This window comes from Tupaia chinensis, unplaced genomic scaffold (genome assembly GCF_000334495.1).
Source record: "Tupaia chinensis unplaced genomic scaffold, TupChi_1.0 Scaffold000316_1, whole genome shotgun sequence".
NCBI classification, from domain to species: domain Eukaryota; kingdom Metazoa; phylum Chordata; class Mammalia; order Scandentia; family Tupaiidae; genus Tupaia; species Tupaia belangeri.
Window position 1 is genome coordinate 4362236 of NW_006159809.1, and position 13893 is coordinate 4376128.

General features: G+C 42.7%; 1 protein-coding gene across 3 annotated transcripts in view; it reads right to left on the reverse strand.

Annotated features, from left to right (window-relative positions):
- Nucleotides 1-238: 238 nt before the first annotated feature.
- Nucleotides 239-13893, reverse strand: part of STAMBP (STAM binding protein) — a 31753-nt gene continuing 18098 nt past the window's right edge. For all 3 annotated transcript variants that reach the window (XM_006151241.2, XM_006151242.3, XM_006151240.3), the window contains exons 6-10: nucleotides 10686-10810; nucleotides 9658-9795; nucleotides 3907-4019; nucleotides 3259-3358; nucleotides 239-882 (exon numbers count right to left, since the gene is read on the reverse strand). In XM_006151241.2, coding sequence (XP_006151303.1) covers nucleotides 826-882; nucleotides 3259-3358; nucleotides 3907-4019; nucleotides 9658-9795; nucleotides 10686-10810 — 533 coding nt within the window. In that variant the 3' untranslated portion in view covers nucleotides 239-825. The remainder of the gene's footprint in view (nucleotides 883-3258; nucleotides 3359-3906; nucleotides 4020-9657; nucleotides 9796-10685; nucleotides 10811-13893) is intronic.

A 13893-nucleotide genomic window follows, 5' to 3' on the forward strand; every position in this document is an offset into this window, starting at 1 on the left:
CTGCAAGTGTGGAGGGAGGACTTAGAAGTGAATGGGGTGACCCACTTGAAACAGCATCAAAAGAACAGCTATGACTTCACAGCCCTGGAAGAGGGCAGGAAGCAAAATGGGTCACATCTTTGAAGTCAGTACAGCTCAAATTCCACTTTCCCCTCACCTTTCCCAAAACAATTAGACCTTTTATTTCACTTATTTATACAATGCTCAATCACATGGGTCACTCCAGAGCACAAACAAGTAAGTTAATCGTTATTTTTATTATGGAAGAAAATATCCTGAAATGTTTGTTAAATAGCAATAATGTCTGACAAAAATCATCCTTCAAGGTGTGTAAGCCTCACCATCTGGTCAGATGTAGTGAGCTGCCCCCTTTGTAATGAGCTCTATTCATATTGCCACAGACCACAGAAAACTCCAAAGATTTTCTAAATGGCTTCCAGATTTCTGCTAGATGCCCATATTTAGTCCAAAGGTAAAAAATAAACAAATTGGCAGAGAAATGAGACAGACAGCTGAGAGGAAAGAAAAAACATTAACAATTGGTGAATCTATAAAATAAAGGGCATATGGGCACTCATGATATTATTCTTTCGAATTAATTTTGAGTTACATTTGCTTTAGTGTGATCATGATTTTTTCCAGATTTGCCTAAAAAATATACCCAAACATTTTCTCAAACCAGAAACAGAAAATCAGCTCTCCCCCAGATGACATCCTTGTCTATTCTGTTTAAAAAGGCATTCGAAGCCTCCTGGAAGCTTAAATTAAGGGGGTACAGTACACTGATAAGTTTTATAGTTCTTGGAAGGCATTTAAGTCAAACTCTCATCGTAGGTCTGTGATGGTCACGGCTTTCTCCACAACAGTCACATGGTTACAGCTCTGTAACAAGGAGAAAGAGAGAAAGGTAAAGGCCTGGAAAATTCTGGAAAGCCTTTTTAAAAACTTCTTACTGAAAATGCTCATTCTAGACAAGTCTGTTACTTAAGTGGCAGCTGTGGTAAAGGGTCTGGGAATCATCATTTCTGCCAATCCTGCCCATCGACTGCATCAATATATGTTGGCCCATATATCTTTTGTGTATTATTCAAAAGTGTACACATTCTGGAATCACTTTTTAATTTGCTTTGTTTTTGTTTTTTTGATGCCGAAACCTGGGGCCAAATAGAATCACTCTTTTTAATTTTTGTTTGTTTGTTTGTTTGTTTTTGGAGAGGTTTTTGCTATAGGGCGTGTGCGCTCGCCAGACAGACAGAGAGAGACAGAGAGATAGAAAGCGAGAAATCACCCCCCGGGGGGATGGCCACGCCGCAATCCCTTCTCCTCCATTCTCCTCTTGGGATCTTGGGCACGCACACACCCGTGCCCGGTGTGAGTTTAAGCCACCGGGTCAGGATGCAAACCACGGTCAATTAAGTGGGAGTCCAGCGAAATAGCCATTACGCTAACTGCTGGTCCCCCGGCGTGAGTTTTAAGCCACCGGGTCCGGGATGTGAACCGCAGTCAACTGCATGGAAGTCCAGTGATATAGCCATTACGCTAACTGCTGGTCGCAAGAAAAGAATCACTCTTAAAATATACTTTATTTAAAAGAAAGTCCTGAGTTTTGTAAAAGATGACTCTCTGTGAGGCCATCCCACATGGGAAGGTTCCAGTTCATGGCATACCCATGACTGAGTATGCTAGTCACATGCTTGCCCATGATGTAGGGCTGGGGTGGATTGCAGGGTCAAGACCCTATTGGGGTGCTGCTGTCTCTGTCTCACTCATGGATGAAAAACTAAAAATTAATTAATTAAAGAATGACTGAATTTATTGCAGTTTTTTGGGTTAGGACATCAGTCAGATAATAAAGTACACCCACTATCACATGGGGGAATGCTTGGGGCACACAAAAGGGATTTTGAGAGCTGAAAACCTGGGTGTTGTGGTCTCAGACATTTTTTATGGTTGTGCAATCTCTGTTTTAACATCTTGGTATCTAGATATTTAATACATTACAAGGCAGACCAATTTATTTTGAAAATTCTTCCTCATATTCAGCTGAAAACTTTCATCACGTAGGGTCTTGGTTTCAGTGCTGGGAGTGAGTGATATGAAACACACCCAATACCTCTTTCATACATCAACTCTTCTTTTTTAATGTGGGGCAGGGAGAGGAAGTTATATTCTGATGCACCACAATCCTTGTGCCCTAGCTCCCAGTTAGCCAAGACCAGTCACACACAAGCATGCTCAGTGTATTAAGGTTGGGCCAGGATGGAACCTGGACGTCTTGTGCACCATCACTGCTGCTGGGCCTATACACTTGTGAGGCCTGCAGGCACCTCTCAGGTACACCTCCAGTTCCTTTAATGTGTCAAAGATCTAAGTCCCTTTTCAATATTGATAATTTTTCTCTGAACCGAAAAGAAACAAGAATATCCTATGGCCAGCATGATGTAAAGTAACACTGTCATATCAGATCTGAAGGGCCAACTGAAGCAAACTAATATCATCATCATTAAACTTTTATTCACAGACTTGGAGGAAGAAACAACTTCCTAGAAAGGTCATGAAATGTTTACTATCTAAGCAAAATTTCAGAATCATATATACTTAATCTACCTATTGAAGTGGATTTTTTTTCTCTACATTCAAATCTCTTTCTGAAGTACATACAACTTAGCAACTGACATTGATGAAGAAAATAATTAACATTTATTTTTTTAAAGAATTATTTATTTAATTCCACTTGTTATTATTATTATTTTAAATTTGACCAGAGAGAGACAAAGAGAGAGAAAGGCAAAGAAAGAATGAAAGAAAGCCACCAGGTCCAGAACTTGAACCACAGTCAGCCATGTGTTAATCCAGTGCCCTTAACCACACTACCCGCTGGCCCCAGAAAATAATTAACTCTTAATAAGCCAGTTACTGCATTAGGTACTTTCTGCATATTAGTTCATTTAATACACTCAATAACTCTGTAAAAAAAAGCATTACTATTACTATTATTAGCACCCTCGTTTTATGAGAAAGCTGAGACCTAGGCAGGGTCAGAGCCTAATCAGGATACACAATCATTAAGTGGCAGAGCTAAGATATAAAGCTATCCCTATCCCACACTGCTTCCCATGTATGCCCTTAAGAAAGAGATCTGGAGAAATGGCTGACAAGGCTTGTCTTCCATGTGGGTCAGAAAGGACAGTGCACCTCATCAGCTCGGCCTCCTCCTGCCTGAGGCACAGCCCTGATATCCTCTATATAGATACGTACGCAGAAAAGAGGTGGATCCTTGCTATGTGGATGGAATCCTTTCTGGCGACAGGAGGAAATCTCCTCTAGTCCATGGTCAGTCAGTTTAAAGAATCCAGTTCTGAAATAAGAAATGACAGGTTCAGAGTCAAGCAAAGGCATCTCTCAACCCTGACACATGCAGGCACATGCATTTGCCCCCACACACATGCATACAGGTAACTGTGAGACAGCTTCCATAGGATGCTGGCTCATGGGTCTCTTCTTTGGTGAATGACTCATAGTAAGAGAATGATTCATCACTGCCACCACACTAGTTTTGCTAGAACTGATAGTAAATAACAGAATTTGGAATGGAAAACAAGTAACACAGATAATCTACTCGATTTTTGAAATTCTCTGATCCAACATCAAACTCTTAAAATTCTTACTGCTTCAAGTCAAACACTTGACATTTCTTGTGAATTTCAACCAAGTTGTTGCTTGGTGAAGCTTTTTAAAGAAGTTGGTTAGGTTTATCAGGATAAGGGGTTTAAAAGGTAGCTTTTTAGAATAGCCAATTAATACCACAATCTACATATTTTATAAAGGCAAGGTCTCGAGAATATAGCCCTCTACTTCTGAGGCTTTCCTCTTTACTGCCTCCTGAACCACGCCCTGTGTACTCACTCCTGGAACTTGGGGGAGCAAACAATGGCTATTGACTCTGGCAGCATCATCTGGTAGGAGCAGTGAGTGTGCAGGTCAACACTGGAGAGAAAGGCGGTCTGTGTGGGATGAGTCTGAGAGGAGAAAAAAAAGAGTCAGAGAACTCCCACTGAGGATATTCAGCCAAGCCTGGTCCAGTAAGGACGGCAGAGCCAAATAGTTCTCAGCAGCTGGCCACAACTGCTTTTCAGACACAAAGCCATTTGCAACCATGAGGAGCACAAGGTACTATGAACACCTGAAATTCATAGTAAGTAAGGCAGTTCCTTTCCAGCATTGTAATCTAGTACAGTTTAATACGAGTACATGAAAAGACTCATAATCCTCCTCCCTCTCTCCCTTCCTTCCTTTTTTCTTTCCCTTCTCCCTCTCTTTTTATGAGATGGAGACAATGAGAGAGAGGGGGAGAGAGATAAAATGGGCATTTTTTGGTTTGGGCTTTGGACAAGATCTCCCCATGCCACGATTCTCTCTGTCCAGCTTCCCAGTTTGCAAGAATCACAGGCATGTGCCACAGTGCCTGGAGTGTTCAGGGTGGTCCGAGAACTGAACCCAGGCCCTCCATGCAGCACCAGCATCATGCAACAGTGTCCTCTGGGTTGGGTCACCATGATTGGACCAAGACTTATAAATTCTTAAAAATTTTGCTGGGACCAGCAGATGGTATAATGGTCACATCACTGAACTCCCATATAGTTGGCCAGGGTTTGAATCCTGGACCCAGTGGCTTAAAACTCACACTGGGTGCATGTGCATGCATGCCCAAAATCCTGAGAGGAGAATAGAAAAGGGATTGCAGTGTGGCCATCCTCTCGAATTTTGAATTCTCACTTTCTGTCTCTCTCCAGTGAGCACGTGAGCCCTATAGCAAAAATCTCTCTCTCTCAAAAAAAAAAACAAAAACAAAAACAAAAATAAATTGCCATAGGACATACACCCTTGCTGGACAGAGAAAGAGAGAGAGAAAAGATGTAAGAAAACATGACTTCATGGCAGATGGCCATGCCACAATCCCTTCTTCTCCATTCTCCTCTTGGGATTTGGGGCATGCATGCACACTGTCCCAGCAGGTTTTTCAAGCTGCTGGGTCTGGGACCTGAATTGTGCATTTGGCCATGTGGAATCCAGTTGCCTTAACCTCCATGCCACTGGCTGGCCTGAGACTCCTAATTTCTTTCTTTCTTTTTTTTTTTCTTTTTTTTTTTTTTTTTTTTTTTTTTTTTTTTTGTTATGAGACATGTACACTCAACAGAGACACAGAGAGGGATAGAAAGTGAGAAATCATCCCCCAGGGGGATGGCCAGACCACAATCCTCTCTTCCATTCTCCTCTCGGGATTCTGGGCATGCACACACATGTGCCTGGCCTGAGTTTCAAGCTACTGGGTCCAGGACTCAAACACTAGTCGACCATGTGGGAGTTCAGTGATGTAACCACTAGACCCCAAGACTCCTAATTTCTAATCAACCATCAAGATTTATTTGGCTCCTTGTAGGCTTCCTTTACACCACAGCAAGTCACCCAGTCTGGAACAGATGGTACATGCTGCCCAATATCTTGAGCGCATGTGCCCTATAGCAAAAACCTCTCAAAAAAAAAAAAAAAATCTCAACATGGTGGAAGTCAAGGACTCTATGAATCACAATTAGAAGAGGATTCTTCTTTCTGAGAGAAGTGTTGAAAGGTCAGGCATGAGCCTGGGGCTCTATAGGCAAAAGTTGTCCTATGGTTAGAGCAGTATCCAGGGAAGATACGGGAGGTGGGGCTGCTCAGATTTTGGTGGCTAGCTAAGTCATGCAAAAGAGCCTGTCTGGATTGGAGGCAGGATGTAGAAATCTGAGGGTAATCAATTAAAGTACCATCTAAACATACATTTTGTTTATTTCATTTCTTTCTAACTATTTATTTTGTGTTAAGTTTTTTCTTTTTTGGGGGAGAGGTTTTTGGTATAGGGCATGTGCACTTGCCAGAAAGACAGACAGAGACAGAGACAGAAAGCGAGAAATCACCCCCTGGGGGGATGGCCACACCACAATCCCTTCTCCTCTGTTCTCCTCTCGGGATCTTGGGCACGCATGCACACGCGCCCAGCGTAAGTTTAAGCCACTGGGTCCGGGACTCGAACTGCAGTCAACTACATGAGAGTCCAGTGACATAGCCATTACGCCAACTGCTGGTCCTACCTCCCTATAACTTCTTAAACCCTTATAATCCCTTCCTAATCCCACCTAAAACCCACTACATTGAGGCCCTCAATGACTTCACCATTCATGCGGGTTTGTCCAAGTCTTCATTCTGGAGCTCTCTGCCACATGAGACATAGTTAACATTCTAAAATACTGCCAGAGGGTGCATGTTCTTACCAGAGAGAGAGAGAGAAAGGAGGAAGGACATGGAGAAAGCACCTCCATTACAGCATAGTAATGCTGCAATACCTTCTCTAATATCTCTCTACTGTTGGGATTTTGAGCATGCATGCACATGCACCGGCATACTTTTCAAGCTGTTGGGTCCAGGATTCAAACTATGTGGTCAGTCGCGTAAGATCTGGCTCCCTTAACCCTAGGCCATGTGGTCAGCCCTTGAAACTCCTTCTTAAAGCTCTTCATTCTGTGGGTTCTCTGCCTTAATATTGCCCTTGCCTTTCTTATACATCTTTGTTTCATTACTACCTTCTATGTTCCCCTAGTAGTAGCATAAAGTTATCAGTGATCTTTCTTGCTCTTAGCCCTCCCCCACTTCCAAGGCTTTCAAGGCAGCTCTCTGTAGAGGACTCCCAGATCTCCTTCTTGCCTTGACCTTGCTCCCAAGTTTAAGCTTCACATTTCCAACTGTCTGCTCACTACCTGCAAGAATAGGATGTCTCACCATTACTTCAACATGTTTAGAACTGAACCCCACTTCTAAAGTGAGTTTTCCTTCTAGATACCCAATTTCTGCTTATGACATGACTCAGGTCTGAAATCTGAGTCATCACTGACTCTTACTTACCATCCTCTATTACTCAGCTCCAAATGCCCTGAAATCCTGCATGCGTCCCTTCCTTCCCAAACACACTGCCATCACTCTAGCTCTTATCAGTGATAGATTTTTATCACCCCACTAACCTTTTAAATGACTGCCCTCAATCAACCTACTTAAAAATGCCTTTTGTCAAAAATCGTCTAAAGTATGACTTTGATCACACCACTGCTCTGCTCAAAAGCTGTTAAGAATTCTCCACTTACTGGGGCCGGCAGGAGGCGTGGTGGTAAAGGTGCCAGACTCCCACATGGCCAGTCAAGGTTCAAGTCTTGGACCTAGTGGCTTGTTCTCTCACTTTCTCTCTCCTTTTCTCGCCAAATTAAACAATAATAACAAAAATAAAATAAAACAAATAATTTTTTAAAAAAACTTCTCCACTTACTGAAAAGCAGAACTACTCTGCCTGGTACCCAAGCGCCTCCTGAACATGGCTCAAACCATAAATCACTCAATGCTCCGGGAACACAGGTTGCCTATTCCCAATGCTGTCTCCTCGGAACTTCCCTGAGGCCATCTTATCAACCTTCTAGTAAATCATACCAGGTATGGTCCCATCTTCCTCTGTATCCCCACTGCCCTGTTGGCAACTCTTGCAGCACATCCTTAGCACATTCTGTCTCATATAAAAAGTTAATAATTGTCTGTTTGTTTAATTTCCTTTGTGAGACTAAAGTATCTTACTCAAATTTGTTTCCCTTGGCAGATACAAAATAAGTTTTCCTTGTCTCTTTTCTCTTTTCCATTGCCAGAACGTGTGTGCTCAAGATACATACAAAGTACCCTCCAGCGGAGTATGTCATGCCACGGTTCTTTTTTCCTCCATTTCTCCATCCTGTCAGGATTTTATGTACTCACTCGCACATGCCCAGCATGTTTTTCAAGCCACTGAAGCCAGGATTCAAACTGCAGTCAGCCATGTGGAATCTGGCTCCCAATATACAGCATTTAACACTACGCTGTGGGGTTGGCCCAGGAAACAAGTTTTCTGTTCTCTATCTGTTACAGTTTGGGGGGGAGGGGGCATACAAGAGTAGTCAAAGCAATAAATATTTTGTAGTTTAACTTAAGGAAGGATGGAAGGCACATGCAACTGCCTCACAGGTCAGTACTTCCCAAATTCTGATACACAAGTATGTGTAATCTTCCTTAATCTAGATATAAATCAGTTTATTTTTCTGTAAGTTTCACACATCATGAAAATCTGCTTAGATTGTGAGAGTAAGGAGTTGAAAAGGAATATAAAGAAAAGCCAAGAAATAATCTTTAGGATAGGAACTATATTTTACCTGAGTATTACCAGAAGACTACACAGGAAATGTAGGTACTTGACAGCTGTGTGTATTGGTGGCCCTTTTGGCTTCCATAAGGGTATATGCTGCTTTAAGAAAAACCAACTGTAGAGGGCCAGCAGTAGTGTAGTGGCTAAGGTGCTGGACTCCCACATGGCTGACCTCAGTTCAAGCCCTGGATCCAGTGGCTTGAAAATCATACCAGGCACATGTATATGCCCAAAATCCAAAGAGGAAAATGGAGAAGAAGGGATTGCGGCACTGCTTTGGTGATTTCTTGCTTTCCTTCTCTCTGTCTCTCTGGTGAGCACATGCACCCTATGACAAAAGCCTAAAACAAAAAAAGAAGACCAAATGTGGCCAGCCATGGTGGTACGCAGCAATGCAATGCTCAGCAATGCGGAGGCCATACTGGAAGGTACCAAGTTCATATCCTGAGGTCTCCCTGTGCACACTGGGCCTGCACACATGCCCATGATCCTACCAGAACTAGGGGTAGGATTACAACATAAGAACCCTGCTAGGGGTACCTGTCTATTTTTCTCTCTGTCTCTCTCTTTCATGAAAGAAAGAAACTTTTTTTTAAAGATTTTATTTTCTAGGGGGAAAGATTATCTGCTTATTTATTTTAATTTGACCAGAGAGGGACAGAAAGAGAGAGGAAGCAAGCTGCCAGGTCTGGGACTTGAACTGCGGTTGGCCATGTGGGAGTCCAGTGCCCTTAGCCACCATGCCACCTGCCAGCCCCAGAAAGAAAAAAACTTAATAAAAAAAAAAAAAAAGAAAGAAAAGACCAAATATGAGCATCTAGATTAACTTCCTTGACTTATTTTTTGATTTGTATATCTTTTAGGGATATCATTTTATAAAGTAGGCATAATCTCCATGATCAATGTTCACATGTATTTGAGGCTAGCACCTCATCACCATTCACACTCACAGAGAAACTGGAATATTAAGGAAACTAATAAACTTTTTTTAAAAAATATTTATTTTATTTTATTTATTCATTTATTTTATAGTTTGATCAGGGAGAGACAGAGGGTGAGAGTGAGAGAGAGAGGAAGTGAGAAAGCAAGCCACCAGATTCAGGACTCGAACCTTGGTCGGCCATGTGGGAGTGTCCAGCGCCTTAACCACCACGCCACCTGGTGATCCCAGGAAACTAATATACTTTTATTTAAAAAAAGTAAAAGTTAGAAAACTAAGAAGCCCTAAGTATGTAGTTCTCAGAAAATGTATACTGGAATGCAAAGTATGCCAAGGACTGCATCCTAAGGAGGGAAAAGGCAATAAATAATCTGGATGTAATTTACCAAATTCAAAGACAGAAACAAGCAGTATTTCTAACATCATGAGAGAAGAGAAGACAAACCCTCAGAAAGCTCAGTTTGCTTACATGAATCCAGCCCAGTGTGATGAGACCCTGCTGATCCTGAATGAGGAAGAGTTCTTCTTCATTCTCTGTGTTGCAATAATCAGACCCAGCACTTTGCTTGGGGATGAGAACATGGGTGATGGTAAATTCATTCCTCATCTGCCAAAGGAGAAAACAGCCTGTCACAATTCCCTGCCACCCAGGCAACCCCACTCTGCCATACCAGTGGGAAGTGAAGCATCTGCACAAGTAAAGGCCCTTTTCGCCCCAGCATGAGCCTCCTTCCAGCTCTCCGAGCCCCTGCGAGCCCCTGCATGCACACGGCCTGGGGTGCTCTGCAAAGTAACAGATGCTGAGAGCAGCCCCAGAACTCCTCTAATGCACCACAGCCTGGCGGGAATTTTCCGCTGTCGCCGGTCTACTCGTGGTTCTTGAGAGCACTCTGGGTAAAGTGCCACTTCTCTTCCTTTGCTCATATCTGCGGTAGTTTCCCTTCCACTGCTTCCTTAAGTCCTTCTCATCATTTAAGGTTCAGGTTAAATCTATTCCACTTCATTCATGTATTCATTCAGTGGTTAGTGATGGGTTCTTTAAGGCCTCCATTCGTAGTCTTTCTTCCCTTAGAATTCCTAGTCTCAGATCGTATACTCTTCAGCATGCTATTTATCTTTCGGTGCATCCTTCCAAAGTGACTGGGCACTTTTTGTGGACTTATACACTGTGCCTTACATATTTTATATTCCTGGGTCTCACCATAAAGTAAGTGTTCCAGAAAATGATATAGCGGCAATGACTAGATCTTCCTACCTAGTTTAGAATTAGGTATTTCTTACTCCTGACACTAAGGCAATCAGCTTAACTCAAGAAACTCTTAAAATCAATCAATACAGGGTCACCGAACTCAGTGACTCAACAACACACAGTGTAGTCCATGGTTCCTTTGGCAGAGGGGTCAGTGCAAAGAGTAACTGATACCAGATATCTTCTCTGAAAGTAACAGGAGGCCAAGGGGCAAGAAATGACTTTGGCTCAGGTAAGTTTGTTTTTACCAGTTTTCCACAGAGAATTCCACATGTCTCTACACCCCGGGCAGTGTTGGCACTGGCTAACTGGAGGAATTGTGGGCACAGCCTCCCAGGCACCACCACATGGCGCAATCCATCAATTGTAGGAACTGTAATGGAGAAAGGGGAAAAGTCTGAGACCTCATGGCTGGTAGCCTTGGGAGAGCAATACAAAATCACTGGGATCCCCCCAACTTCAGGCAGTAAAATAAAAAATGTTGGAAACACATTGCTTCAGGGAAAAAAAAATTAGTAAACTGTAATTATTCAAGTTAAGAGTAAACTACTAGTGCTTTTAATGAGAGGGGCCAGCCTCATAGCCTACTGATTGAGAGATCCAGGTCCCACATGAGCCCTGTGGCTTGAAAAACAAGCTAGGTGCATGTAAGTGCATATCCCGAATCCCTACTGGATGGAGAAACTAAGAAAGGACTGCAATGTGACTACACTCTACTGTGGGGCGGGGGTAGTACTTCGCCTTATTCCCCTGTCTCTCCCTGGTGAACACACATGCCCTCAATTTTAAAAAGTTCTTTTTTTTTTTTTTTTTAGAGGTTTTTGCTATAGGGCACGTGCGCGCGCCAGACAGACAGAGAGAAGAGAGACAGAAAGCAAGAAATCAACCCCCAGGGGGGATGGTCGCACCGCAATCCCTTCTCCTCCATTCTCCTCTCAGGATCTTGGGCATGCACGCACAAGTGCCCAGCGTGAGTTTAAGCCACCGGGTCCAGGACACGAACTGCGGGAGTCCAGCGACATAGCCATTATGCTAACTGCTGGTCCCCAAGAAAAAAGTTCTTGAGATAGTTAGGAAATCTCTGTCAGAATCTAATACAAGGAGAAAAATTTAACCTCATTCAACTGAACATTTTTTTTCCCTGTACGGCACATGCACTTGCAGAAAGAGAGAGAGACAGAAGACAGAGGGAAAGTAAAAAATCACCCCCTCATGGGTACAGCCATGACGCAGTCCTTTCTCCTCCATTCTCCTCTCAAGATTTTGAGCATGGGGACCAGCAGATGGCATAATGGTTACACAGCTAAACTCCCACATGGCCGACCAGTTTGAGTCCTGGACCCGGTGGCTTCAAATGCACGCTGAGTGCATGTGGATGTGTGCCCAAAATCCTCAGAGGAGACTGGAGGAGAAGGGATTACAGCGTGGCCATCCTCTTGGGTGGTGGTGGTTGGGGTGTTATTTCTCGCGTTCTGTCTGTCTGTCTCTCTCTCTAGTAAGCGCACGTACCCCACAGCAAAAAAATCTCTCCTCATAACTCTCTCAAATTGTGGAGTCAGCTATGTGAAATCCAGTGCCTTACCCTTCATGCCATCTGCTGGCCCTATTTTAATTTTAAAACTCCTTTTTATCTTGGATGATATCAGAGAGGGTGACTTTTAAGTAAATACACAAGCATACAGTGCTGATAAAGGAAAACAATTTAGTTATTTACTTGTGAACTTGTGTATCTTAGAAGTTACCATCCCAATAAAATAACAAAAACTATAGTATGTTTCCTCAAAAGAGGCATGAACAAAGCAGCCCACGAAACTTCCTTCAGGATGCCAAGAACGGACCCAGTTCCTGAATGCCACAGAGAAACCGTATGAGAAAGCCAGCAAGCCACAGTTAGGAGGCATCTTCCACAGCCAGATTTTCATATTTTAAAAAAGGGAGGGGGCAGCCTGTGGTCTGCTGATTAAGGTGGCTGGATCCCACCTGGTCAACCATGTGGTTTGAGCCCCAGAACTGGTAGCTCAAGAAACACTCAGGGCACATGTACGTGTTGGCCCAAAATCCTAAAAATAGAGAGAAATGGAGAAAGCATTGTGACATGTGACATGGCTATACTACATCTGGGATGTTTTCTCACTTTCTCTCTCTCTGTTTTTCTCTCTTGCTCTCTCTGGTGAGCACATGCACCCTCTGACGGTTTTGTTTGTTTGTTTGTTTTTAAGGGAAAAGGATGTTCTACACATTCAATAGCAAGATCTGAGTAGCCAAAGCAACAACAAAGTTGGACAAGAGACACAGTCACACAGCAGTCTGATAATGGTATCTAAAGATTATGAGTTAAGGTCTGGCATAGTCCTCTCCTTTCAATTCAAGAATTATTAACCAAGTACATACCAAGTAGACCCTGTGCTCAGCCCACAGGGACCATAAACACAAATAAGATTCAAGCCCTAACCTGTAACAAGTTAAAGTGTGGTTAATGACAAATGCTTATACTATCAGGTAAAAGATCTAAATTGCATTTGAGATAAAAAGAGCTCTGGGAGTTTTAAGGAGAAAAGAACTAACTAATTGGATTGAAGGGAGAGGAATCTAGAAAACCTTCAAGGAAAGCAGAGAAGTCAAAGACAGAAAGGAGATTCTAGGTAGAAGGCAAAAGTTAACAAACCTCTTCAGGTAAGATAGTCCAGGGAATGTTCTGGTAACAGGATAGTCCAATTTCACCAGAGCATAGAATACGGGCGAAGGAACAGTAGTGGGAGATAAGCCTGCCAAGTAAATGGGGAGAAGCTCTAAAGGCCAAGCCTCAGAGTCCAGCCCTTTTTGCCCAATTTTATATTTACCATAAAAGGATCTTCTGCAAAAGCTGACTTCTCTAAATGACTATTTGAAAGTCAATCCCTAACCTCTCAGATTTATTCTAATGATCAAGGTCTACTCATCATTTTGTCCCTATTGCTCTTTTTCTCAGATCTTCAATCACTGGTGAGAAAAGACTGTCAATAATTTTTATGGTTAGACTGAGTTACCACTGACTATATACAATGTCTACGTTGACTGAGCTCCTTAAACATTATAAATGCTTTCAGGATAAGCACAGGATACAGCCATACAGCCATGGTTTTTTTAAAAGTCAGTTGTTGAATAGTACAGTGGTATTATAAATTCAAATTTGTTTTTACAAAAGGCCAATAGTGGTCTCTAATTTACTAACCATTTCAAATCTCTGTATTACCCTTAAAAGTTGAGGAAAGCAGGGACCAGCAGATGACATAATGGTTACATTGTTGTACTCCCATGTAGTCAACTGCTGTTCAAGTCCTGGACCTGGCAGCTTGAAACTCATGCCAGGCATGTGCACATGCATGCCCAAAATTTGGAGAGGAGAAGGAAGGAGAAGGGATTGAGGTGTGGCCATATCCCTCCCCCACTCCGGGGTGGGTGATTTCTCGCTTTCTG